The sequence below is a fragment of the Gopherus evgoodei genome, chromosome 4 (genome assembly GCF_007399415.2).
Source record: "Gopherus evgoodei ecotype Sinaloan lineage chromosome 4, rGopEvg1_v1.p, whole genome shotgun sequence".
NCBI lineage: Eukaryota > Metazoa > Chordata > Testudines > Testudinidae > Gopherus > Gopherus evgoodei.
The window spans coordinates 92,259,074-92,283,215 of NC_044325.1; the positions used below are offsets into that span (position 1 = coordinate 92,259,074).

Genomic DNA, 24,142 nt, shown 5'->3' on the forward strand with positions numbered 1-24,142 from the left:
TGCTCAATTTACGATAAACAGTTGCTCTTAGCTGAAAATATTGAGATTGTATCTTTTCCTTCCAGATGTTTAAAGGGATATGTCAACAGTAGTTTATCAGTATTTGATCTGAATGAGCTTGGTATGGGATACTCAGGATACTGCAGGTATGTGTTAAAAGCACAACTTGTTTCATCTCTATATTGGGATGCTCCTTGTTCTTTTGAGAATATTTGATTCCAATAGAAATTGATATCTATAACTCCAGGGTTTAAGTTACTCTCAAAAACAGTTTCTTTTATTATTTTTGTTCGTTAGCATTTCCTGATGAGCTTGCTTGATATAGAGGTTTCACCCCTCTGTGGGGAGGCTGTGTGGCCTAGTGGACAGAGCACTGAACTGGGAGTCAGGAGACAAGACCTCAGTTCTGTTCCTGGCTCTTTCACTGGCCTGCTGCATGAGCTTGGGCAAGTCATTTCAAGTGTCTGTGATTCAGTAAAATGGAGGTACCTTTTTTTATAAAGCACCTTGACATTGCAGATGAAAAGTGCTATATTAAGAGCACAGCAGTATTATGCTTCTGGTTTAAAACCAGCACAGGATTTACTCCCAGTGGGAGTAGGCAGAGTGAGTACAGGGTATGCAGCAGAGACCCACAATGCAGGCTGAAGGGAACTTTTCCCTTTAATTTATCAAAGCTGTGCAAAGTGTTTGCAACAAAACTCATACAAGTAAAACACACCCAGTTTCAGGTTTACTAGAAATTGACATTTAGCTGAGGCTGGCTGAGACATTCCAGAAGTAAATCAAATGAAGCTAGGCCTAGTTAGGAAGAGAGTCACTTGAACCTGAAACTCAAAGTGAAATCTGGAGGGTTCTGCTGTATCAAAGCAAAAGAAAATGCTTGTCTGACCCTCTTTTGAAATGAAACCACTATGTTAAGCTCAGCCCTCTTAGGTACTCATGTGCACTGTGAATTACTTTCCTCCCTTTTTTATTGAATTGCTACTGAAGCATGTTTATAGTTATCATACATCCTTAAGAATTTGTATTCAGAATGGATAATTTCCATTCCTTTATTCCTCATTCTCTGGTCATATTCTTACCCCACATCATTTTGGTGATTCTTCGTTCCAGCTCCTCTTTAATGATCTAATCCACACACTATTTCAGGAGTGTTCTTACCAAAGGACATTTTTCTTTGTGTTACAGATATCGAGACTACAGAGCACCGCCCTGGAGTTCAGCTCCTTATGAGTTCACCTTGCAGTTCTGGCATGTCCTAGCTGCGCGGCTGGCTTTCATTATAGTATTTGAGGTTAGTCATGGATTAGGAGAGAAATGATACTACTTTTGCCGTTCCACCTGTGTAAAGGTCTAAATCAGATACCCTACAATGGGCCCCAAACCAAAGTACCGGTTAGTATCATAAACTAGGTGATTACACCTTATGCTCTATGGAGAGACAACGAAGAGCCAGATATATTAGAAAATGCCAGTACTGGTCAACTGCCTCATGCTGGGAAACTGTGTTGAGAAAGTTTGCACAAATTCTGCAGACTGTTTCTAGAGCCTCATTTCCTCTGTCCAAACTCATCTGGAATGTAGATGTCAGTCAAATCTTCATGAAGCTATAGAAAAAAAAGGAATGAGTCTTGAATGTACATTAAGCTAAGTTAATTGGAACTTAGGTTTGTTTTTAGGAAGTTTGTTCCTGTTATACTGTACTGCATTGCTTATACGAGGGGTTGCTTTGACATTTGTCTTGCATGACATTTTTTTTATTTACATCACGAGTCAAATTCTGGTCCCACTTTTGCCATTGACTTCCGTGGCACCAGAATTTGACCCTAAACAGAACACTTAAGCATCTTTGAACAAATTATTTCTGTTCTTATTTTCAGCACCTTGTTTTTGGAATAAAGTCTTTCATTGCCTACCTGATCCCAGACATGCCCAAAGACTTGTGTGACAGAATGAGAAGAGAGAAATACTTGGTCCAGGAAATGATGTATGAGGCTGAATTAGAGCATTTGCAGAGAGAGCGGAAAAAGAATGGGAAACAGTATCACCACGAATGGCCTTAGTTGATACCATATAGCAGCAAAAACATTCCATGAAAATTGACTAGTGCAGGTCTCAAATTAAGGTAGATCTGGCAATGAGGAGCAATGTGTATATATGCTACTATTGGAAAATATATTAACAGGCTTTTCTGGGTCCTGGAAAATACATGCTTCCAATGAAGAAAATGAATAGCCATATCTGTCACTGGTCCATGGTCAATACCAGGAGTTGCTATCAGTTCATTAGAAAGTGTAATAAGGGATTGAGCACTTGGATGCATCAGTAAAGCAACTTGCAATGAACTTCCATGCTATTCATCAAGTCATCAACAGCATAATGAAAATAAATACATTGCCTGTAAAACTTTCATATTAAGGGCATGACTCAAAAACAAGTTATATATCATCTGCTACTTCTAAAGCTTTTGATTGCTCAATTGAAGTTGTAATGTCTATGAAAAAAAAGTATGATTAATTGTTGCCTTTGTGGCCATAAATTGATGTTAATGATCCTTCAAGCTTACTGTTTGTCAGGTTTGTTTTAGTCTTTCGGTGAGATTGTGGAGTGGTCCCGATCTAAACGGGGACACAAGGCTGTTCGATATATACTATGCAGTTCAAGGTTGGCACATCACTTCTCATCCATCTATCTTTATAGATAAAGCCAAAAAATTCTAAATTCAAAGAAATATCAGTTCCATTGAAAGACTACATCAATTCATTGCCCATGTTGCAGCTATACTTGAAAAGAAATGTGACTATTTGAATTGTCTTGCCATTTTTGTATGCAAAAAGGCCATCTCAATATACTTCCAGACTAAATGAAGAATCATTTCCATGCTAAATGTAGCATGCAGATGAATAGCTATGTCAATATTATGTTGGTCTACCTAGATAGTGATTCTATGACTTCATAAAACGTTGACTTGAAATTTCTATTGCAGTGCAAATAATTTACTCGTGTATATATAGTTAACTTTACAGTATGCAAGCTACTGTCATTTATGCAGATATATATCAAATATACAGTATAACATCATGACTTGCTTGTTCAGGGAAAGAGAAGCAGAGTACTGTATAGCAGCACTCTGTCTATTCCAGTAATGTGCATTCCTTATCTTGGGCTAAATAAATCAAAGCATGGAAAAATATGTATATTACTGTTAGGATTAGATTTTTTCTGCTTTTATGCCTTCTTGGGATATATTTTTCAAAATCAGCAGAAAAAGTAAATGTTCTCATGGAGAATTGAACTTCAGTTTTCACATCCATACAGGATACTGCATTGTCAGTTCTGATTAGAGTCATGAAATTGTCTTCATTTTTAATATTTCATAATATCGGAGAAATTAAGTACTAAACTAAAACAAGTGTACAGGATTCACTTATGGAAAAGGGGGAACTAAAATTGTCTTGTTTCTCATTTGTACAGTTTTAAAAAATGGTTCTTATTACTATCAGATGAAAAGAATTAAAAGAAAAAAATCAAAGATAATTTTCTTCACTTTTAAGACATGTTATAATGCAACAAAGCACAGAAACTATAGCAAAGATAAATTCTAATGTCAATCTGAAGGATAAAGCTTCAGTGAAATCACTTGTTGGCTGTAGACAATGAGAGGAATTGAAGTTTTCCTTCTTAGAATACCTTATTTAAGTAACAAGTATAACTCCAATCTTTACTTGCACAAATCCAAAATGCATCTTATTTTATTATTTCAATGCCAATGAAAGAGGAAATTTTTTCATAGGAACATTATATTAATGTACCTTTCTGTGGGTCTGACCCAAAGCCCACTAAAGTAAATGGAAAGACTTCTGCTATCTTCATTGGGCCTTACATCTGACCCTTAATGAGGTTTAGTGAGAAAATCCAGCTTTTTATGACCAGACAAGGAGACTGCCTATGTTTCCACAGTTTGGCATCAATGGGGATCTAATCAAAGTTTTAGCCAAAAATTCCACAGCACTAGCTCTGTAGAACTGACACTGTCCCATGCTTCTATTCAAGAGGAAGTGTTTCCATTCTACTCTGCTTACGCTGTATTCTCAGTGTCACATGATTCTTATAAGAAATTCTTAATGTGCTTTTGTCTTATGCTTAAGACATCTGTATTGTCTAGTTTAATGTATTAACTCCCCAGCTTTATAGCATCCTAGTTCAGTTTTATCTATTAACTAGCATAGGGTCACAAACGATGTGTCTTTTAATGTTTTAACAAAATGCCTTGGCTGGAACAAGGCGGAAGGACTGGTATAAATTTAGCCAAAAATTTATGATTAATATTTCTATGTGGTTGGTGTGTTGTTGGGTTTTTTTTGTTTTTGGCCTAAGGATATTTTCACATATCAATATATAGCTGGAAGAGTTCCAATTGGGCATTAAAAATAGAGAAATACAGAAAGGAAATGCTTTTTGTAATAAAGTCTTGGTCTTGGATTTGGAGATGTACAGAAGTCTTCTATAATGACTTTCAGTCTTGAAATATAGAAATACGTTAGATAGGAATATATAAATTTGACATTGTTTAGTTAATTTAAAGTGCTGCGAAAGCACAAGAACTTCTGGGGAAATACTGTTTTTTTTTTGTTCCTTTGTTTCTATAGTGTATCAACAGTGTCTAAAGGCATTGCCTCCATATAGGAATTTGTTTTAACTGAGAACCTTTCTGCTAGATTTCATTTAGTGTGGTGTTTGCATAAAATACAAATCATCTTACAAAGATATAAGGCACATTCTGTCCTCAGGAATATGTATTACATGAATGCTGATTAACCTATATTTTCATATTCTAGATATTTCTTTCCAAATAAATGACCAGTATAAATGACTTGTGTATGCGGGCTGTATTTATGAAGTTTCCAAAGCTGCAGAGCTTCAAAACGTAGCATCTGTGCAAAGATGCTTTAGATCATTCCTGATCTAGTTTATAATAACTATGTTCTATGCATGCACCTTGAGAGACCGCATGAGCAGGTACAGTACAGCTTTTTAAATATTACAGATCCTAGTTGCTAGTACAAAAAGTCTTACCTATTCCTATCTGAACTCAGTATCTTGATACAATCAAAAAGGAATCTTCATTCCAGAAATAAAAAAAATCCATCAATTTAGCATTCATATTTTTTATTAACTTAAATTTTAAATTTGTGCCTAACGTGTGAGATCAGAAATCTGGTGGTTGAGAAAAGAAAAACAATTATCCAAACAGAGCTTGATTCAAAGAATTCTATTGCATCATCCTCACTAATATTTACTTTCTGCCACTGAAAGTGAATAGATCAATATATAGATTAACAGCTCAGTATTCATACTTGGACCCGGACTGGAATTTCTAAAGTTGAAGTTTGGACTCTTAGTACAACAGTACTGTGTTAATGTACACTATGGACTTTTTAGTGCATGCTATTTGTGGCTTCATGGGCCAATTAGTGTGCAACCATGGCATGCTTTGGAATTCACACCCCTCTAGTGCTTATGGCTGTGGCATGTAAACAAGCTTCCAATTGGCACTTAGAATGTAAATGCCTACCAAATATCCCAAATACACGGCTGGATTTGGGTATCTTTTTAAGGTGTTTTAAAGATGAAAACTAGTCCCCAACATGTGTATTTTTTACCTAAAACTCTCCTCACGCTACTCTTACATAAAGGTTTTGTAGAGAAATTTAAGAATACTTTTTTAAGCTGATCTCAGAAACAGCAAGCCTAAAGTGTCCATGCAGATAATATATCATAATTGTTTTTCTTTAGAAATATGTTATTTCATTTTTACATAGTAAGCACATCAAGTGAACTGTTACTGTGAATTGCACATGTGCAAGAGCAGTGGTTCTCAAACTATGTTCCGTGGATCATCAAAGAAACATAAGGGCCAGTGTGGGTTTCAAGAATCAGAGGGGTAACCGTGTTAGTCTGGATCTGTAAAAGCAGCAAAGAGTCCTGTGGCACGTTATAGACTAACAGAGGTTTCAAGAGGTAGATCTATAAAAGGATCCCTCCTATGAAATAGTCTACAACAATTAAAAATCGTTTGGGAATCACAGCTTTAGAGCAGGTGTTGGTTTTGCCATTTGCATTTTGTAATATTTGCTCCTATGGGTTAGCCATCCTAAATTAAAAAAAAAAATCATTTAAGATCTACAAGTAGTCTGCTTTGAGGGATTTTCTTGCTATGACTTACTCTCCTGTAAATTGCAAAAGCTGACACTGACTCAGAGAATTTTTGGGATGACTAAAACCATTGTCATTTACCTGTGATTGCTTGTGCTTTTTTATGGACTTAGTTCATCTGCTGGATTTTGCCATGATATGATTCATTCCATATCGTTAACATAGACATGCTAACGAGATATTTCCTTTTTTTGTTTCATTTGAAATCCCCCTTCATTTTAAAAATCATATGGCTACTATAGATAACTGTATTTTAGCATAAATACTCACTAAAATAAGTGTAAATAAGCTCTCTTTAACATTTAGCGGGCAACAAGTTTATAAAGAAAATTCATTTTACTTAAGTACCTACATATGAAAAGAAAAAAGTTATAGAAAGATAAAACTAAATAAACTTTCATATGCAAGGTGTGATATAAAGATGGAAACAACTGAGAAGTGCAAAGTAGTTTAGGGGTAAGTTCATTTAACATTCCTAATAAAAGCAATCTTCTGTGCAACAGGAAATTTTTCCTGTTTCATAATTTTCACAACAGACTGAAGATGATCACTCAGGACAAATATATGGAAATTGAACATGCAACCATGTTTGTGTTTTTAGATAATATTGCAGCTGAGACTATAACTTACAGGCAATTTGGTATGTAGACAGACTGTTATACAGGGCAAAAATCAAAGAAATTATTAAGCCTGTCACAGCACACCCACAGGTGGCTTACTATACTAATACAGCTAAAGGGTAACATTTTCAACAGCTCTTAAGTCTCTGATGAATGTACGCCCCATTGAAAGTCACTTATACAGTTAGTCCAACCTCTTTATCTCCTCCCACAATGTATCCATATTGGTAAAATTATATATTTTACAGTGGTAGAATGTAACAATCCAGCACTGTAAAAAAATCTACTGAGGAACAGATGCAGTATGGGCCTGATCCAATGCCTATTAAAGTCAATGTAAAGACTCCCATTGACTACACGTGGCTTTGGACCAGGCCCTATATTGGTTGTAATCAAGAATAAGAGGGTTGCAGTTAAGTTGCTGTAGTAGCTTTCACGCTTCATTTCCTTTCCTTTTGGAGTTTATTACTCATTCTGGCCAAACTCTGTGCTTAATTTAAAGGCAACTGGATGGCTGGGGGGATGGGTGATGAGACAAAGTCTTTCATTTTTAGATCACAGTTAGATCCTAGCCAGGTGGATCAACTGATACCTTCTCAGTGACTTACATGGCCTGAGTCCTGTTTCCAATTAACAATTGTCTACATCACAAAAATTCCACCAGAACTGACACTCTTGTTGGCATTCCCAGTAGCAAGGTCGAAGTTAGTGAATGTCCACATATACTGAACTATTGGATGATTCTTCCAGATCACAGTGCACTTTGACAGAGTAGTGTGGGGAAGTACACACTGCTGCTGAATCTGCAGCTAGGATTTAGTTTTCCAGAACTGTCCATCCAGCACCTTTGAAAATCACTAAATTCCCACATACATTCTCAAAATACTGAAATCTCGAGACCCTCTGTCCTTCTCTATTGTATAATATTAACATATATAACTTGACTTAATTGAGAACATTTTGAAGCCATCAGCACTGGGTTTGTATTGATAGTTTTGGCCTCATCTTTACACTGTAATGTTCTATGCTGCCACCTTGTATTGGCATGGTTTAGTAGCATCATAACAGCACAACTTCATTGTGATAGCACAACTAGGGAGTGCATAGAAATCACGTTGCTGTTCCCTGTAGAGGTAAATTTTTTAATGCAGCATGGTAGTTTAGCCATGAAATGTTAATTATTCCTATAGCTGAATAGCTATTCACTGCATTCAAATATGTACCCTTTAATGTCTCCATTGGCTTGCACTAACTGTTTTGCCATAGCCTTTGTTTTGTAATATACTCTGCATAGACTTGCATTGATATTGCCAGGAATTTGCAATTAGGATGCTAATAGTTGATAAATTAGCATTGAACCTAATGCATTTTAATCACTGAGAACATGGCAGTTGTTCTGTTCACCCCATCCTACTCCCCTTAAAAAAAAAACACAAAAAACAAAACCTTATCATCTTTTTATTTTGTGTTCCATTTAGATGACTCAGAATCTTGTATTTGTACAGTCTGCCAAAATGTTTATTCTAATTTCTATATAGGTTAGTAACAGTAAAATTTCAATTGTTTGAAAAGAATTGTGTGTAAAAATGTTACTAAATAACAAAGTTAAATCATTTTTACTCTAATAATAGTCCTGTCTGACTTGCAATATCACGATCATAGGAGATTTCTAAATATATTTGTGTATATATTTGAAATTTATGTAATATTTAAATACAACTTGGTTTCTAAGTAAAGAATTAGAAAAAAAAACTTCCTCTATTTTTTCTATTTACAAGTCCAAACTTTGTAAGTAATATTTAAAATGAGATTGCAATACTTACCAGAAAATGTTTGAGAATAATTGACTTTGAAGTACTACATGCTAAAAGTCTCTGTGGCCTGTTAATTGTTGATTTCCTTTTGTGTTTAAAATTACTTTTAATGACCCTATGAATAGCCTGAAACTTTAAGAATTCACACGGGAAAAAATAGTTTTATGTCATACAAAGGAGAAGGCTTTTTTGTTTTTTTCCCCTGGAAAGTGATTGATCTGATTAACTGTTGTAAGACACTTTTGGCATAAATTTGTCCTTGAGATGCTGTTTACTTTATCAAGGTTTACATGTACAAATTCAACTACTTATTGTATCATACACATTTGAATATTGCATTTTTCAGTAATAAACTTGGATATCTTTAGAGCAGTTGTGGAACTTCTTTATCCCAAACATTGGAAGTTTTAGTAAAAAACACACACACTCTTTACACTAATGTATTTCTGGTAAACTATGTCATCTACATAGTTGTAGTCCACCTCAACTCACGGAGTCACCACAACACATATATGCACCATGTTAATGAGAGACACCACACTGTTGTGAATTTATTCTATATGAATCATTGAATTTTGGTGATGCACCCACTTCAATGCAATATCAAGTCACTGGGATGATGATTCCATTAGGGATGCAATGAAAGATATTCCCAGGAATGTCTGACAAAGAGCTACTGGATTTTTTGTTTAAAATGATTAACCATGATCACCATCTAGACACCTTTTCAACCAGGTAAAAATGAAACTTTAATAGAAAAAAGTGGTGATAGGGCTGAAGTCTTGAGTAATCACTTTCTGCACCTCTCCTCCTCCAACCCACCATGTGAATGTAAGATTTTCCTCTATGTTAATCTCTTAGGGCCAAATCTTGGTCACAACCAAGTCTGTAGCAAAACATCTACTGAATTGAACAAGTCCATGTGTTTACACAGATGCAAGTTCAGGAAAACACTTAAATATGTGCACATATGTCATCCCATTGACTCATAGACTCATAAACTTTAAGGTCAGATGGGCCATCATGATCATCTAGTCTGACTTCCTGCACATTGCAAGCCACAGAACCTCACCCACCTCTCCTGTAATAGATCCCTAACCTCTGGTTGAGTTTTTGGAGTCCTCTCATCTTGATTTAAAGATTACACGTTACAGAGAATCCACCATTTACACTAATTTAAACTTGCAAGTGACCAGTGCCCTGTGCTGCAGAGGAAGGTGAAAAAACACTAGTCACATGCTCAAATAAAAGCATGTTTAAGTGTTTCATTGAATCAGGGCCAGTGTGTCCTGCATCTTGCCCCAGCAAGCCCCACAGTACAGAAACGTGCTGAAGTCTTCCTAAGTACACGGATATTTTAAGGTGTCCATAAAGGTGTCCTTCCCCTGACCATGGAGAATCTACCCAGTGTTGGAGTCTCTGAACTCGTCCATCCATCAGCCCATGATGCACAGGAAGTGCTCTGGAATTGGACTCTATGCCAGGTAGAGGAGTGTATCCCTTCTCTATCTCTCTGTGCCATGCTGTCTCCCCTCCCCTCCTGTCTTGTAGAGTGTGAAGCTACATTAACAACAATGTGTTAACCCTTGAGGGCTCAGCCGAGTGCTAGTTCATCATTTAGCAGTAAGGCATTCCCTGGGAAATATCCCACTCTCTGACGTCACCACCTCAACCAAGCTTCACAATCATCATTGCTGTGTATCAGTATTAAATTGTTTGTTTAAAACTTATCCTCTGTGTGTGTGTGTGTGTATATATATATATGTCTTTTGTCTGGCAAAAAAAAATTCCCTAGAACCTAACCCCCCTATTTACATTAATTCCTATGGGAAAATTGGATTCGCTTAACATCATTTCGCTTAAAGTAGCATTTTTCAGGAAAATAACTACACCTTTAAGCGAGGAGTTACTGTACCAACAAGAAGCATCTATGTTGTTTATGACAATCAGTTTAGGAAGATATTAAGGTTGACAAATTTGGGGTGGGGCGCTGTATACTCCATCAATATACAGAATTTGAGAAGACTCTTAACGTAGTAGGAAATTGCAATGAGTAAAATTTCTGAAAATCTTGAGAAATTATAAAATTGGCTCTTGTTGCCTCACAGTGCAGCCTTCGCTATACAACAGTTGACCATGTGGCACGAGGTGCTATACGAAATGCAACCACTGGCCCTCTAGTCTAATATCCTGCTTCTGCCAGTGGCTGAAATAATATATAATGCACCATCAGGCTGTAGAGTACTATTTATGGTGAGGTGTTGAGAGTGATTTCATTCCTCACCCTATAAGGAATTAGTTTACACCCTGAAGCATGACAGTTATTAGTGGCTTAGTTTACACTCCTATGTGTCATAAATTTGTCAGCTATTTTAATAAAACTTCCACATACAGTCGTTGCCTTGCTAACCACCTGAGGAAGGATGTTCCATAGAAGTAGAAAGTGTGTCAGGTGTAGGGGTAAGGCAGAAAGGGACCTGTATGCAGGAAGGAGAGAAGTCTGGCAGCAGCAAGCAGAGTTGAGCCACTAAGAGGCCCACAAAAGAAATAATGAAGTGAATTTACCCATGACTCAGAATGTCAGTCCCAACAGAGTGTCAGTCCTTAGCCAAACTGATCCCTAGTCAAGCAAATGGACTCATTCATTGGGAGAACTAGTAAACGTTTATTTTTCCTAATGAAGGCCATATCAATACTGCTGAAATGTGCCATACTAACTGCCTCTTGGTTCCCTGACACATCTGCAATACACCTCATGTCCACATATAGGGTAGCTCCCAACAATGCACCCATGTTCATAGTGCCATTTGGATTAGATTGGATTCAAACCACGTCGTGGCTCTCTGCTGTGTCAAATTCCAATAATGCAGTGTCAATATGGATGGGTAACACTGGAATAATAGTCCCTATGGTGCAAATAATTCCACCACTAACAGCCCATGGTGCACAGGCCACTGATTAGGTGGTCTGTCTGGTCCATTTTCTGAACTGCACTGCACTGCACAGTGGTCATGGTTTCTGGAAACTACTTATCCATGCACATACCACTGAGCACACTGTGTGCTATTTTCCCAAAAATCAATTTCTTTGGATAGCATGTCTTCGCAGCTCTTATGACTGTGCTGACAGCTGATCTGAAACTGATATGTGGGTACTGGTGGCCACCTAGCTAGGTGAGGCAAGTCAGGCACCGTTGAACTCAGGCATTGAGAATAGATGGATGTGTATGGCTGGGTGTCTGAGCGACTAGCTGAGATGTGCAGAACATCAAGCAGAACTGAGAAAAAAAATCCAGGGACTTAAGGTCATTATAACAAGGCCAAGGACAATAATAAGGTCTGGGTCAGACTAGGAAAACATGTCCATTCTATGACAAACTGGACTAAATCCTCAGAACTTATCCTTCCAACTGGACCAATGTGCTATTAGACAGCATGGAGCCAGCTTGCAGAGAAGTGGGGAGCAGGGAGGGGAGAATGATGGCTCATTCAGGAAAGGAGCAGTGGCCTCTGTGCCAAATATCCAATGTTTTATTGTTACATATGTCAATGCATTCTGATGAATACTGCTGTCATTAGAGTTCAGAAAAGGCATATATCTGAGGGCAGAAATGTTCATCATATTTTCCTCAGCCTTGCTCACCACCAACTTCACAGGCCAATCCGCTTCAGAGATCCTTACAAAGTGAAAATGACCAGAGAGAGAGTATGGGAAAGAAGCCTGATCTACAAGTAAAATGGTTGTGATTGGCTATGGCTTAATAACATACATTTTTTAATAAAAGTTCATTTTTAAATGGTTTGTTCTACAATCAAACGTCCCAGGTTGTTGGCCAGCTCAAGGCCAGTATGTGTTCTGGTAGAAGCAGATCTACAGGGGAGATTTGAATGTGGAAGGGATTTTCCAACCAGGAAAGATGTTATGGGTCTAACTGCACAAGGAGGGGAAATAGCAGATACAAATACAGAAATTACCTCATCCATAAGTGAGGTGAACAGCAGCACTACATCCTAGTTCGGGACAAGAAGGAAGGAATGCCTCTGGATGGTTGGATTTTCCAAAATAAATTGTTGATAGATGGACTATACTTGCTCAGATTGGAATTTGGCCACAGCACCAACATTAATGCATATCTTTTGCTAAATATGTAATAGAAATTTTCATAATAAGCTTCAGTTTTTTCGTCTTTCCTGATACACCAGCATTCCCAGCATCACAGTGTCTTTAAAGAATGGATTCCCTGGTTTGAATATGTATTTCATAACTAAAACTGAATCTGGCTTTTACCTCTCTCTTTTCAGTTACAACCATATGCTGCTCTGGTCATCCAGGACTTAGTAAAATACAACTGACAGGCTAGGTACAGTCCTTGTTTTCTAAAGCTGGAGCAATGCAGTTTCATTTCCATGAGATTTTAGGTTTTTCCCCCCACAGCCACTAGAAGTAGGATTCTGTCTCTATGCTTGTATTGGTGTAGGATTTTTCGTGATGATTATAACCAGGTAAATGAGTCTGGGTTTCTTTGTTGAATCCATTCTGGAGGGGCTCATCTGTCCCTGCCTTCTTTGCACCATATTTACACATATTGTTTTCAGAGTCCTCCTGAGAAATAGGAATAAAAATACAGTAGTTTGAAGAATAAGTGTGATTTTCCATATTTCAAACATTAATAAAACCAACCCTAGTAAATCATAGTTGGATTTATGTATCTCATCCCTGTAGGAAGAGTTTAAAGTATGATTCTACTCTGTAAGGTGACTCTTATCCATTCCAGAGCTGTTCCTTGAGTGTGTTCAGAGTGACACAAAAAAGGCTTTGAATCTTTTCCCTCCTTTTAACCCTTCTCAGCAAACACAGCTACAAGGGAATGAGCTAGATTCTGGCTGGGATTTTCAAATGAGTTTATGGGAGTTAGATGCCCAGATCTCACTGGATTTCAATAAAATTCAGGCACCCAAAACTTCCTGAGGCTCCTCTGAAAACCCCAGAAGATATTCCTTTTTTGCGTGTTACAGGGCCAAAGAGTTGCACCTGTGCAAACCCACTGAAGAGAAAGGGATACTGAGGCATAATCTGAAAATAATCCATGGGTGTGATATACATGGGCCAAGAGAGTGTCCTAAAGAGTCTTTAGGACACTTAGTGATGCAAAAGAAGGAAGAGCCATCTCATCTCTCAGAGCTCAGGTTGTGCTGGCAGTTAGGGGAAAAAATATTTATATAGGGTTTGCTCAGTGCCCTAAGTAGTAGTAATAATTGCTTATATATTCATTATCCTTATGGGTAAATTGAGGCACTGACTGGGGAAGTCACTTGTCCAAGGTCACCCAGCAGGCCAATGGCAGAACCAGGTCTCCTGAGCCCCAGATCAGTGCTCTGTCCACTAGGCCACTGTGCCTCCCAAAGTACAGGGCCTCACTATGCTAGGAGGAGCATCAGGCTGGAATCATGACTGAGATCATCTCAAATCCTTCCCACTGGTACCTGGGGGAAGGGGTGAATAATCTGTCACAGATATTTACTGGGCATCGCCTCTACTCTCCTTCTCCTGGAGGCTCAGCTTCACTGGCCAGTCCATTAGGAGGGTGGAACCAAGGTTCCACCTCTCTTTCCTCCTTCCTACCCACCTGCTCTGAGAAGAGGAAGGAGTAACAGCTGTGCAGTCTTTAGTCCCCATTGCCACCACCTAACCTGCATTCTGACCCAAGATTTTAGGAGTGTGTGGGAGCCTTATTCTTCCTCATAGCTCAGCAAAGCTCTGTATAGGCCAGGCATAATATGGACCTTTTCAAACACATATATGACAGAATCCAATAGACCATGTGGCTTTTACAGTCATTTTTCAGAACAGAGACAAAAGCAAGGAATTGACTTTACATCTTTTCTGCCATTGTGTCCTCGGCTTGTTAATATTTAGTATCTAAATAAGTATCTAAAGCTTGAACCTGACCCCACTGAACTCAGTGGCAAAAGTGATGTTAACTTCAATGGGAGAAGTATTGTGTCCTTAGAATGATGCTCTCTCAACTTCCACATAAGACTGACACAAATGAGCAGATCATAGAAACTAGGTGATCAGGTTTTCTTGTGCTATAAGAGGACAGATCATTTCTTTTGCGCTTATCCTAATTGTCATGTTTCTGCTGTAATTCTTGATATGTTTGCAAAAATGTAATATGAGCAAAAAAGTTATACATCATCTTAAAGAGAGTCCATGGTGCCTAATTCTCATTTCCCAGATCCTGAACCCCAATTCAGTTCTGATTGCATCCGCAGAATTCAAAACCACATAAGAACTCTTGCAGCTTCCCAGCACATGTTCTTCACAAACCTACAGTACTTTCATTTCTGAAATACATGCGCATTCCACTGGGCAAAAGGAATAAGAATAAAATTTTCAGAAGTGCTCATTTTCAAAAGGCAATTTGTTTTAGGCAATTAAGATTAGATTTTCAAAGGAATTTAGGCACCTAAAGATACAGAGAGGCACCTAGTGGGATTTTCAAAATGTGCCTAATTTCCATTGAAATCAAAGGGAGTTAGGTATCTAATATTTCTAAAAATCTGGCTTCAGACACACAGGTGCTTTTGAAAATTCCACTAGAGATCTGTATGCACATTTAGGCACCTAAATGCCTTTCAAAATCTGGCCTTAAGTGCCTATGTTTCAATGAAAATCAATGGGACTTGAGCTCCTACATGCCTGAGTTGCATTTGAAAATTGAATTTAAGCTCTTAAATCACTTAAATACTTTGAAAATATTACCCTAATTCTAATCTTTAGATATGTTTTTAAGACATCATAGGAAAATTGGTACCTGTCCATTTCTTCTGTATTTTTGTTTCTTTAAAATATTAAATATTGCCTTGCTTGATCTCCCTTCTTGGCCTCTTGGCTAAGATTAAATATAATAATGATGTAATATCTGATATGCTCCCTGTTGATGTGTAAGGGGATTATACCATGCATTACAAGGAGCATTGATGTCACATAACAAACAGGGCTTCTTCCTCTAGATTCTGTGATCCTTCTGCACCTGGTAAATAGTGACATATTGTAACATGATTAGGGGCTAAATAATGAGCAGAATAAGGCTGATTTTTTTCAATTCTGGTCTCATTTCCACTTAACTGTATGCAGCCTTTTCTGCTGTATGTAACAGGAATTTTGAATCTGAAGTCTAAATCTGATCTGTTTATCAAATACTTTGCACAGCAGGCACAGCCTAATATTGTAGTGTGCTGTTCTGTTATGAAATAGACTCACAGGAATTGTTGTGCTGTCATGCTGCACGCCACACCAGCATAATGTTTTGTATTTTTTAGACCAAAAACAAAACAAGTTGCAGACGGGACGTATTAACACTGGTTTCACAGCTTTTCCTTGATCAGGGCCTGGAAAGAATACAAATATCTGTTAATGGTATGCTCCATGGACATCTAAGCAGAGAAAGGAGACACAAGACAACAGATGAAGCTAAGACAGGTAAGTTAATCCACGGTCCGCGTGGGGGCTCAAGTGTCATCTTTGCCCAGATGAATCTCAGCTATCATGGTCTCAAGCAATTAATCCATCTAGCTGAGATAAATATCCACTTAGGGGTTTTGTATTGATCTCATCTAAGGCTGCATTGGGGAGAGGGTGTCAGATGAGCATCTCTGTTTATTAATTATGTAAATATCTAGGAAGCGATTAAATGCATATGCCTGTTTGCTTCATTTTGACTTATTTGTTTGTTTCATTTTAAAATTAAAACTAGTTTGATCTCTCTAACAAAAACAGGAAGATAATGAGCTGAATGCTCAGCTGGGCCATGTTCATGTCAGAGCAGCTAAGAGGGTGAGGTAAGGTGCAGTTAAACCACTTTTCTGTCCCCTGATCTTAGGGCCACTGGAGGCTGAACTGCTCTGCTGTGTCACTTAGAGCAGGCTATGTACTGCTTTAAATTCCTCCAGCTGCAGAGGTTCCATAGTTACAACAGTTTTAGACTCCCTTTAGGGCAGTAAGTCTGTCAGCTATAGCTGTTTTTCAACCCTCCAGATCAATTCATAGTTAATGTACCCAGAATTTCCTTGGGAAACATCAATGAATGGGAGTCGACAAACCAGTGGGACCAGAGGTGGGCAAACTACGGCCCGCTGTTCGGATCCGGCCCATCAGGGCTTTGGATCCAGTTCGCAGGATTGCCAGCCCCATGCCGCTCCCAGAAGTGGCCAGCACTACATCCCTGCGGCCCCTGGGGGAGGCGGGGCAGAAGGCTTCGTGCGCTGCCCTTGTCTGCAGGCACTGCCCTCCGCAGCTCCCATTAGCCAGGAATGGGGAACCGAGGCCAATAGGAGCTTCGGTGGAGGTACCCAAAGGCGAGGGCAGCGCACAGAGCCCTCCGACCTGTCTTCCCCAGGGGCTGCAGGGACCTGGTGACGGCCGTTTCCGGGAGTGGCACAGGGCCAGCAGGGAGCCAACCCTAGCCCCAGTGTGCACTGCTACCACCCTGGAGCTGCTCAAGGTAAGCATCGCCGGGCCAGAGCCTGCACCCCGAACACCTCCTTCACCCCGCACCTTAATCCTCTGCCCTGAGCCCCCTGCAATAGCCCTCCTGTGCCCCTGCCCTGAGCCCCTTCCCGCACACCACACCCGCTCCCACACACTGCACTCCCTCCTGCACCCCTTCCCCCTGCCCCACCTCTACATTCATGGCCCTGCATGCAATTTCCCCACCCAGATGTGGCCCTCGGGCCAAAAAGTTTGCCCACCCCGAGTTAGACTCAAGTGGTCCAGTTTTATCTCCACTGCTTTCCAATAAGTGCCTGGGGTTTCAAGTTTGCACCCTTGTATGTATCTGCAGAATTCTAAAACAATTGAGTCTAGTCAAATCTTAATGCAAAAAAATGTAATAAGTAACCAACCTGTTAAAAAGCTTATCAGAAGGCCTGCAATAATGCACCCTAAACAGCCCACAGTGCTGTAGTAAAGGTAGGACAAGGAATACCAAGTATCTGCCAGTTGAGGCCTGTGGCAGCACAAGAAGAGAGGAAGAATAAGTTAGCAATAATTGCCAATGACTTATAAATGTCTTTCTATGAAGGATAAAACTATATTGTCTCAGATGAAAAATCATTTCAAAATAACAGAAGTAATAGACAGCCCTATACATACATAACTGCATACACACAACATCAAGAATAGAACACATGTCCAGTTGGTTGCATTAGTGAAGTATGCATAGAGCTGCATTGGGTCCAGATAGTACTAGCATTTTTAAAAATAGTTTGCTTCTGGCTAATGGTCACTGCTAGAATTCTGTGTGTCACAAAAATTGGTATGGTCAAGTGGCTTTATGCTTGTCACTTTCTCCTTTCCAAGTAATTTATAAATGCAGATAATTTAAGGCCCAGGCCTTTTGTTGGGTGCAGTTAATTAATGCTAGATCCACAGTTTCAGACCTTTTAGTATTTTAACCAGTCACTTATACTTTATTTATAACTTCCCTTCACACCTCTTCTATATTACAGATATACCCTAACATGTTTCTGGAATCATGCTAAGATGGAATTAACTTGTGCCTGCTCAGTTAGTCTCTTAGTAGTAGCTGATTTGGCCTTTTATTAACACTAGCTATTGAGCTGTGTGTATCTTGAAAGTGTTCCTCTTTAAAACTTCCACTGAAGGCAATGGATAGCTTTCACATTGACACCACTGGGCGTTCAAAAGGACCCCAAGCAAGGTACAACATGGTAACTCAAGATACTAAAAAACTTTTCACAAGGTGGACCACATCATAGAGCATCTTATGGACACCCTCCCCGACACCTACAAATTCATAATCCACGAACATCCCTGCAGCAATCTGCAGGGTTGCCTGCAGCAGCAGGGACCTTGACTCCCTGACCCAGGAGGTCCCTATCTGTCCCATGTTCCTAATTGTTTACATAGAAAGGTAACATTAGGGTTGTATTTAGTGTATTTTCAGCTGTTTTTGTCGTTATGGAGCACCTGGAGGAGAACTTGCATCATGTGCCCAATGAGCTGTTTGGAGATCATCAGCATGCCCTAGGACCCCTGAAGTTTCATGGAGCACAGTTTGGGCAGCACAGCTGAAGCCCAGACCTGATGCCATGCAGTAAGTACCTCACATTGTGACAAAACCACACAAAAATCAATGGAGAATACCTGATTGGAGGAAGAGTAGGAGCCAACGTAGTTATCTCTGTGTTATTAGCTAGAGTGCATTTGGCTGTTGATAAGTGTAGAGGGAGGGCCTTTGAAGGTAGTGCTGGGTAAACAAAAGCTCCAATAGCAACCCAAAATGCTAAGGTGATCCCAGTCAATAGGCCTCCTACGGCACCCTTAATTAAAGCAAGATATATTATTAGAGACAACTGAAATACATCACTGTACACATGAAATCAGGTGATAATGGCTTGGTCCTGCACTCGAAAACTCCCATTCGCATCAAGGGTGCAGAATCAGGCCTTATCTAGTAGAGTGGGTCAAAAATAGAGCTGGGGCATTGTTAGTAAAAAAAAAAATTCTCCTACTTTTTAATTGAAACTTGAAATGTTGTCATAAGTTTGAAATCTGAAAAATGCTGACCTTCTCTATTATCAGCTGTGACAATGAAACAGATGGGAAGAATTCAAATGAAAAGCCTGTTTTCCTGCATGCTGCACACTGAATGGATAAAACTAGCTTTTAAACCCACTACTGAAAATTTACTCGAAAATGACCATGTTTGCTCCCTATAAAAACTAATATTCCCATGTGAAGCTCCTTCAGAGTGAGTACACTTTTAAAGTGAACATTTTACTATGGCATAAATACCTTCCTGCAGCATACTGTCTATTCTTCACTGCCTGTATTGAACAGATGTTAGCTGAATTATAAATATAGCTAGAGGGAATTACACTATTTTTGCCCGTTTACTGCTCTATTTTGTTGGGCGATTTAATTCAAATAGAGGGTGGTTGCCATTAGACAGTCAACATTTGCCACAAAGTGATATCTGAGCTACCAGCGTTATCGCCTATTCTAAACGTAGGGAACTATTCTCAGTGAGTGGTGATTATTGACAAATGAGGAGTTTGTAATGGTGGCTGATGTAGCAGGGTTTTATTCAGCCAAAATCTAAGTTAAGTAGATTTGACTGTAGAGGTTATAGTTACACTTTCTTCATGACGGATTAAAGTTATATGGCCCTTTCATACATGCACAGTCATCCCACATCTATGACTATGGCAACTCAGTTCTATAAATGATGTACCATTGACTGAACTGAATACTCTGTAATGGTAGAATCCACCCAGCATAGATGGATCACACAAGGCCACTGGAGTCCCCATGCCAACCTATTCTCATTAGGGTGATGTGGGTTAAGCCGAGGAGGAGCCACTGGATTCACATGTACCCAAATCCGAAGTAGCATTAGAACCCCCACATAGGAAGTGCTATAAGTCAGCAGCTGTTATTACAGCCTGTGAACCAAGAGTAGCTATACAAAGGCTACTTCATAGCCTGAAGCCCCATAACCTTCATAGTGTAGGGGCGGGGCAGAGTCTAAATTTTGTCAATAGTTTTCTGAACAAGATCCAAAATGGAGGAGCGTTGATAAATGGGGGGTAGGTTTGGACTAATCTCTAGTAAGAGGCCTCTAAGTGGGGCACAGAATCGGTGGGGCTGGGGCTGTCATTTTGTTCTGTGTTTGTACAGTATCTTGCACAATGGTGTCCTGATCCTTGACTAGGGCTCCTAGGTACTACAGTAATAATAATTATTATAGTAATAATAATAAAAGGAGGATCATATAAATGAAGGACCAGCAAGTTTAAACTCACTGAGACAATGATGGGCTCCTCTTACCTTCCAATTAGCACAAGGAAACACAATTCCCAATGTAAATAATCCTAGCATGGGCCCCCCACACATGCCGTGAATGCTGAGTGAAGCCTGTTGAAACAATGCACAGGAGAAATTTTTCAGGGCTAATCAATGTCACTTGATATATCCACAGTCTCATTCTTATAACGCCTTTTTAGGTTCTCATTCCAAGGCACGCAGAGCTCTGATTTCTGCTTTGGAACATTTTAATGGCAAATGCATCAAATTCTAATGTCAGTATATTGTTAAAGAAGAAAGACTGTGATTGGTATTTTACCTTTCCGATGATAAAGTTTTTGCAATGATTGCCCTTGTTATTTTTGTTACTGGTCACAGAAATTAATTTCACACTAACGTGGCAGTAGCAATACATATATTAAGCTGGAACTGCATGTCAGAAAAGACTCAAACTTGCTTGCATTTATTTTGGTTGGGCAGGATTGTGCCCAACAAGCAGATTTCTTCACTAAATGGATTTATAAAGTGCTCATCCTGCCAGGAGTGCATAATTATATTATAATTTATAGTCTGTTAGTTGTACAGCACAATTTATCTTTCACAGAAAATATAATTTAATGGAAAAGAGAACAAACGGTACAAGATCAATTTTCTTTAGTTGTATAGCTCAGTGAGTCTCTGGATATTTAAAAACCTGGACAACTCCTCCCAGAAGTGATGCTGCCACAGCCATGGAAGTACACAGCACTCCAAATACTATACCTGAAAGAGATTAATGATTAGTATTAGCAGCAGTTACTAGTGCATCAGTGATTAGTGGTATGGATTTCCTCAAATTGCTCTGCAGCTCCAAGATTTTTTTTTTAATCGGCTTTATTGTTCTTTCTGATCAGCTGAAAGATCAGGCAGAATGAAGGAATTTGCATTGTGGGCTTTGAAGTTTAAAGGGGACCATATTTTATTGAGGTATTCAACTTCAGATCCTGATATCTCTTTAACAAAGCAGTATTAAATAGTTAGCATTAATTTGGAAATCCCGACTCTGTGTGAAAAGGAAGGAAGTTAGTGAAACAATAGTCTTCTCCAATGTTTTTCATTTGTTCAATTTTTGCATCTCACAGGCCTTTCTGTATAATTGGTTTCAGTTCATCCTGACCACTGTCCTATCTCATGCACTAGCATAGCAATGCTCTCAAGCACTGCTCTGTGTGACTCTCACATGAATGTTCTTCTCAGGTTCTTCAAGAGGTTGTTTAAAGTAACAGCAGCAGCAAAGCTGAAACTGAAGAGGTCACAGGCAGACAAATGGACAGAGATTAAGGGTCTGATTGTGTTTGTAGTGTTACCCTATATGTGAACTTGATGAAAATCTGTAGGAGAGCAGCAATATCTATATAAATATTCTAAAGATATTTTTAAAATTAAGCACATTATTTAAAGGATGCACTGTCAGAAACTTTATATATATTTAAAAATATCAAGCTGACATTGACCCTCTAAGAGAGAGAAGGTGGATGAGGTAATATCTTTTATTGGACCAAATTCTGTTGGTGAAAGAGACAAGCTTTCAAGCTACACAGAGCTCAAACGCTGACCTAAAGAAGAGCTCTGTGTAAGCTTGAAAGCTTGGCTCTTTCACCAACAGAAAATAAAATAAAAGATATTATGTCACCCATCTTATGTTTCTAATATCCTGGGACCAACACAGCTACAATAACACTGCATAGTGACCCTCTAAGACAGACTAGAAATGATTTATAGCTGCCATTCTGTGGGTATCACAAATGAGTTTTCCTGGAGCTTACCCAGTGTTTTCAACATTAAAACTTTATTAAACTTTTTAAAGGAGTTTGACACAGTTGCTTGTTCATATACATAAATGCAGGCTTTCATCCTACAAATAATTAAGCACATGTATAACTTTACTCATATAGCATGATGAAAATTCACATTAAGAGAACAACCCCCTCTGGCCTCAATCCTGTAAACAGTTACATGAATGCTAAAATTCAAGCACATGAGTAGTACCATAAGCATCAATATTGAATACTCCACAAGAGTATTCACTTTTGTTCTCATAATGTGAATCATCATGCTACATGAAGCAAAACACTGAAAACCTCTGACATGGCAACAGGCAGTATCTTAGAATCAGAGAATCATAGGACTGGAAGGGACCTCGAGAGGCCATGTAGTCCAGTCCCCTGCACTCATGGAAGGACTAAGTATTATCTAGATCAGTGCTCCTCAAAACCAGTCTGCCACTTGTTCAGGGAAAGCCCCTGGCAGTCCAGGCTGCTTTGTTTATCTGCCGCATCCGCAGGTTCGGCCAATCACGGCTCCCACTGGCTGCAGTTCACCACTCCAGGCCAATGGGGACTGCAGGAAGAGCGGCCAGCACATCCCTCAGCCTGTGTTGCTTCCAGCAGCTCCCATTGGCCTGGAGCGGCGAACCGCAGCCAGTGGGAGCCGCAATCGGCCAAACCTGCGGACGCGGCAGGTAAATCGCCAAGGGCTTTCCCTGAACAAGTGGTGGCCTGACTTTGAGAAGCACTGATGTAGACCATTCTTGACAGGTGTTTGTCTAACCTGCTCTTAAAAATCCCCAATGACAGAGATTCCACAACCTCCCTAGGCAATTTATTCCAATGCTTAACCACTCTGACAGTTAGGATTTTTTTCTAATGTCCAACCCAAACCTCCTTTGCTTCAATTTAAGCCCATTGTTTCTTCTCCTATCCTCAGAGGTTAAGAAGAACAATTCTTCTCCCTCCTCCTTGTAACAAACTTTTATGTACTTGAAAACTGTTATCATGTTCCCTCTGTCTTCTCTTCTCCAGACTCTTGAAGCACTGTGAGCAGATAGGTTCAGGACTGGCGCCAGTGTTTTTGACGCCCTAGGTGCATGGCCATTTCGCCATCCCGTGCGCTGGTCCCGTGGCTCCGGTGGACCTGCCACAGGTGTGCCTGTGGGAGGTCCACCGGAGCCGAGAGACCAGCGGACCCTCCGCAGGCACACCTGTGGCAGGTCCACTGGAGCTGCCTGCTGCCCCCTGGCAAAATGCTGCCCCCCAATAATCCTGGCGCCCTACGTGATTGCCTAGGTCGCCTAAACGGGAGCGCTGGCCCTGGATAGGTTAGCAAGGAATTCAGCATTATTAGGTTATTCAAAAACTCGATGCAAGACTGAGCTCTGCATTTTACTTCAGAAAGAAAACAAGGACGCTGCAGAAGTCATATACACCTATTTATTAAGTCACAGTCTTGGTTACTCCATATTTAGTAATACCTTATTATAAGTTCATGATATCAGGATCTCATTGCATAAATACCGTGAGCATTCAAAAACTGCTATTTTTTGTTGATGTATAGAGAGACAAAGGGGTCTTGTCTAGAAAAGAGGGGTTAAGAAAATATTTTTGGCATTATGATAAATACACCTAAGTAGAAGATCCATCTACTGTACCTACATAAGCCTTTGCTGACCCAGGTGCTCATTTTTTCAGAGAGATTTGGAAAACGGTACTTGACAAAATCCTCAAATGTTACTGTTGCTAGAGCATTTATGCTTGCAGCCACAGTGCTGTAAAAACAAAATTTTATAATAATGTAAAATTATGATCATATTAACAGAAATAACACCCCCAAATAACATTA

General features: G+C 39.3%; 2 protein-coding genes across 4 annotated transcripts in view; one reads left to right on the forward strand and one right to left on the reverse strand.

The window, feature by feature from the left end:
- ANO3 (anoctamin 3) overlaps window positions 1-9,020 on the forward strand; it is a 403,783-nt gene extending 394,763 nt beyond the window's left edge. For 2 of the 3 annotated variants that reach the window (XM_030560192.1, XM_030560190.1), the window contains 3 exons: window positions 66-146; window positions 1,192-1,297; window positions 1,884-2,066. In XM_030560192.1, the coding sequence (XP_030416052.1) occupies window positions 66-146; window positions 1,192-1,297; window positions 1,884-2,066 (370 nt within the window). Of the gene's footprint in view, window positions 1-65; window positions 147-1,191; window positions 1,298-1,883 lie in introns of all 3 variants that reach the window. The other variant, XM_030560189.1, reaches the window with a different exon arrangement.
- Window positions 9,021-12,986: 3,966 nt separating this feature from the next.
- Window positions 12,987-24,142, reverse strand: part of SLC5A12 (solute carrier family 5 member 12) — a 31,551-nt gene continuing 20,395 nt past the window's right edge. Inside the window, exons 9-15 of the mRNA XM_030562611.1 lie at window positions 23,956-24,068; window positions 21,180-21,247; window positions 20,510-20,596; window positions 18,824-18,999; window positions 17,560-17,663; window positions 15,920-16,047; window positions 12,987-13,255 (exon numbers count right to left, since the gene is read on the reverse strand). Coding sequence (XP_030418471.1) covers window positions 13,091-13,255; window positions 15,920-16,047; window positions 17,560-17,663; window positions 18,824-18,999; window positions 20,510-20,596; window positions 21,180-21,247; window positions 23,956-24,068 — 841 coding nt within the window. The 3' untranslated portion in view covers window positions 12,987-13,090. The remainder of the gene's footprint in view (window positions 13,256-15,919; window positions 16,048-17,559; window positions 17,664-18,823; window positions 19,000-20,509; window positions 20,597-21,179; window positions 21,248-23,955; window positions 24,069-24,142) is intronic.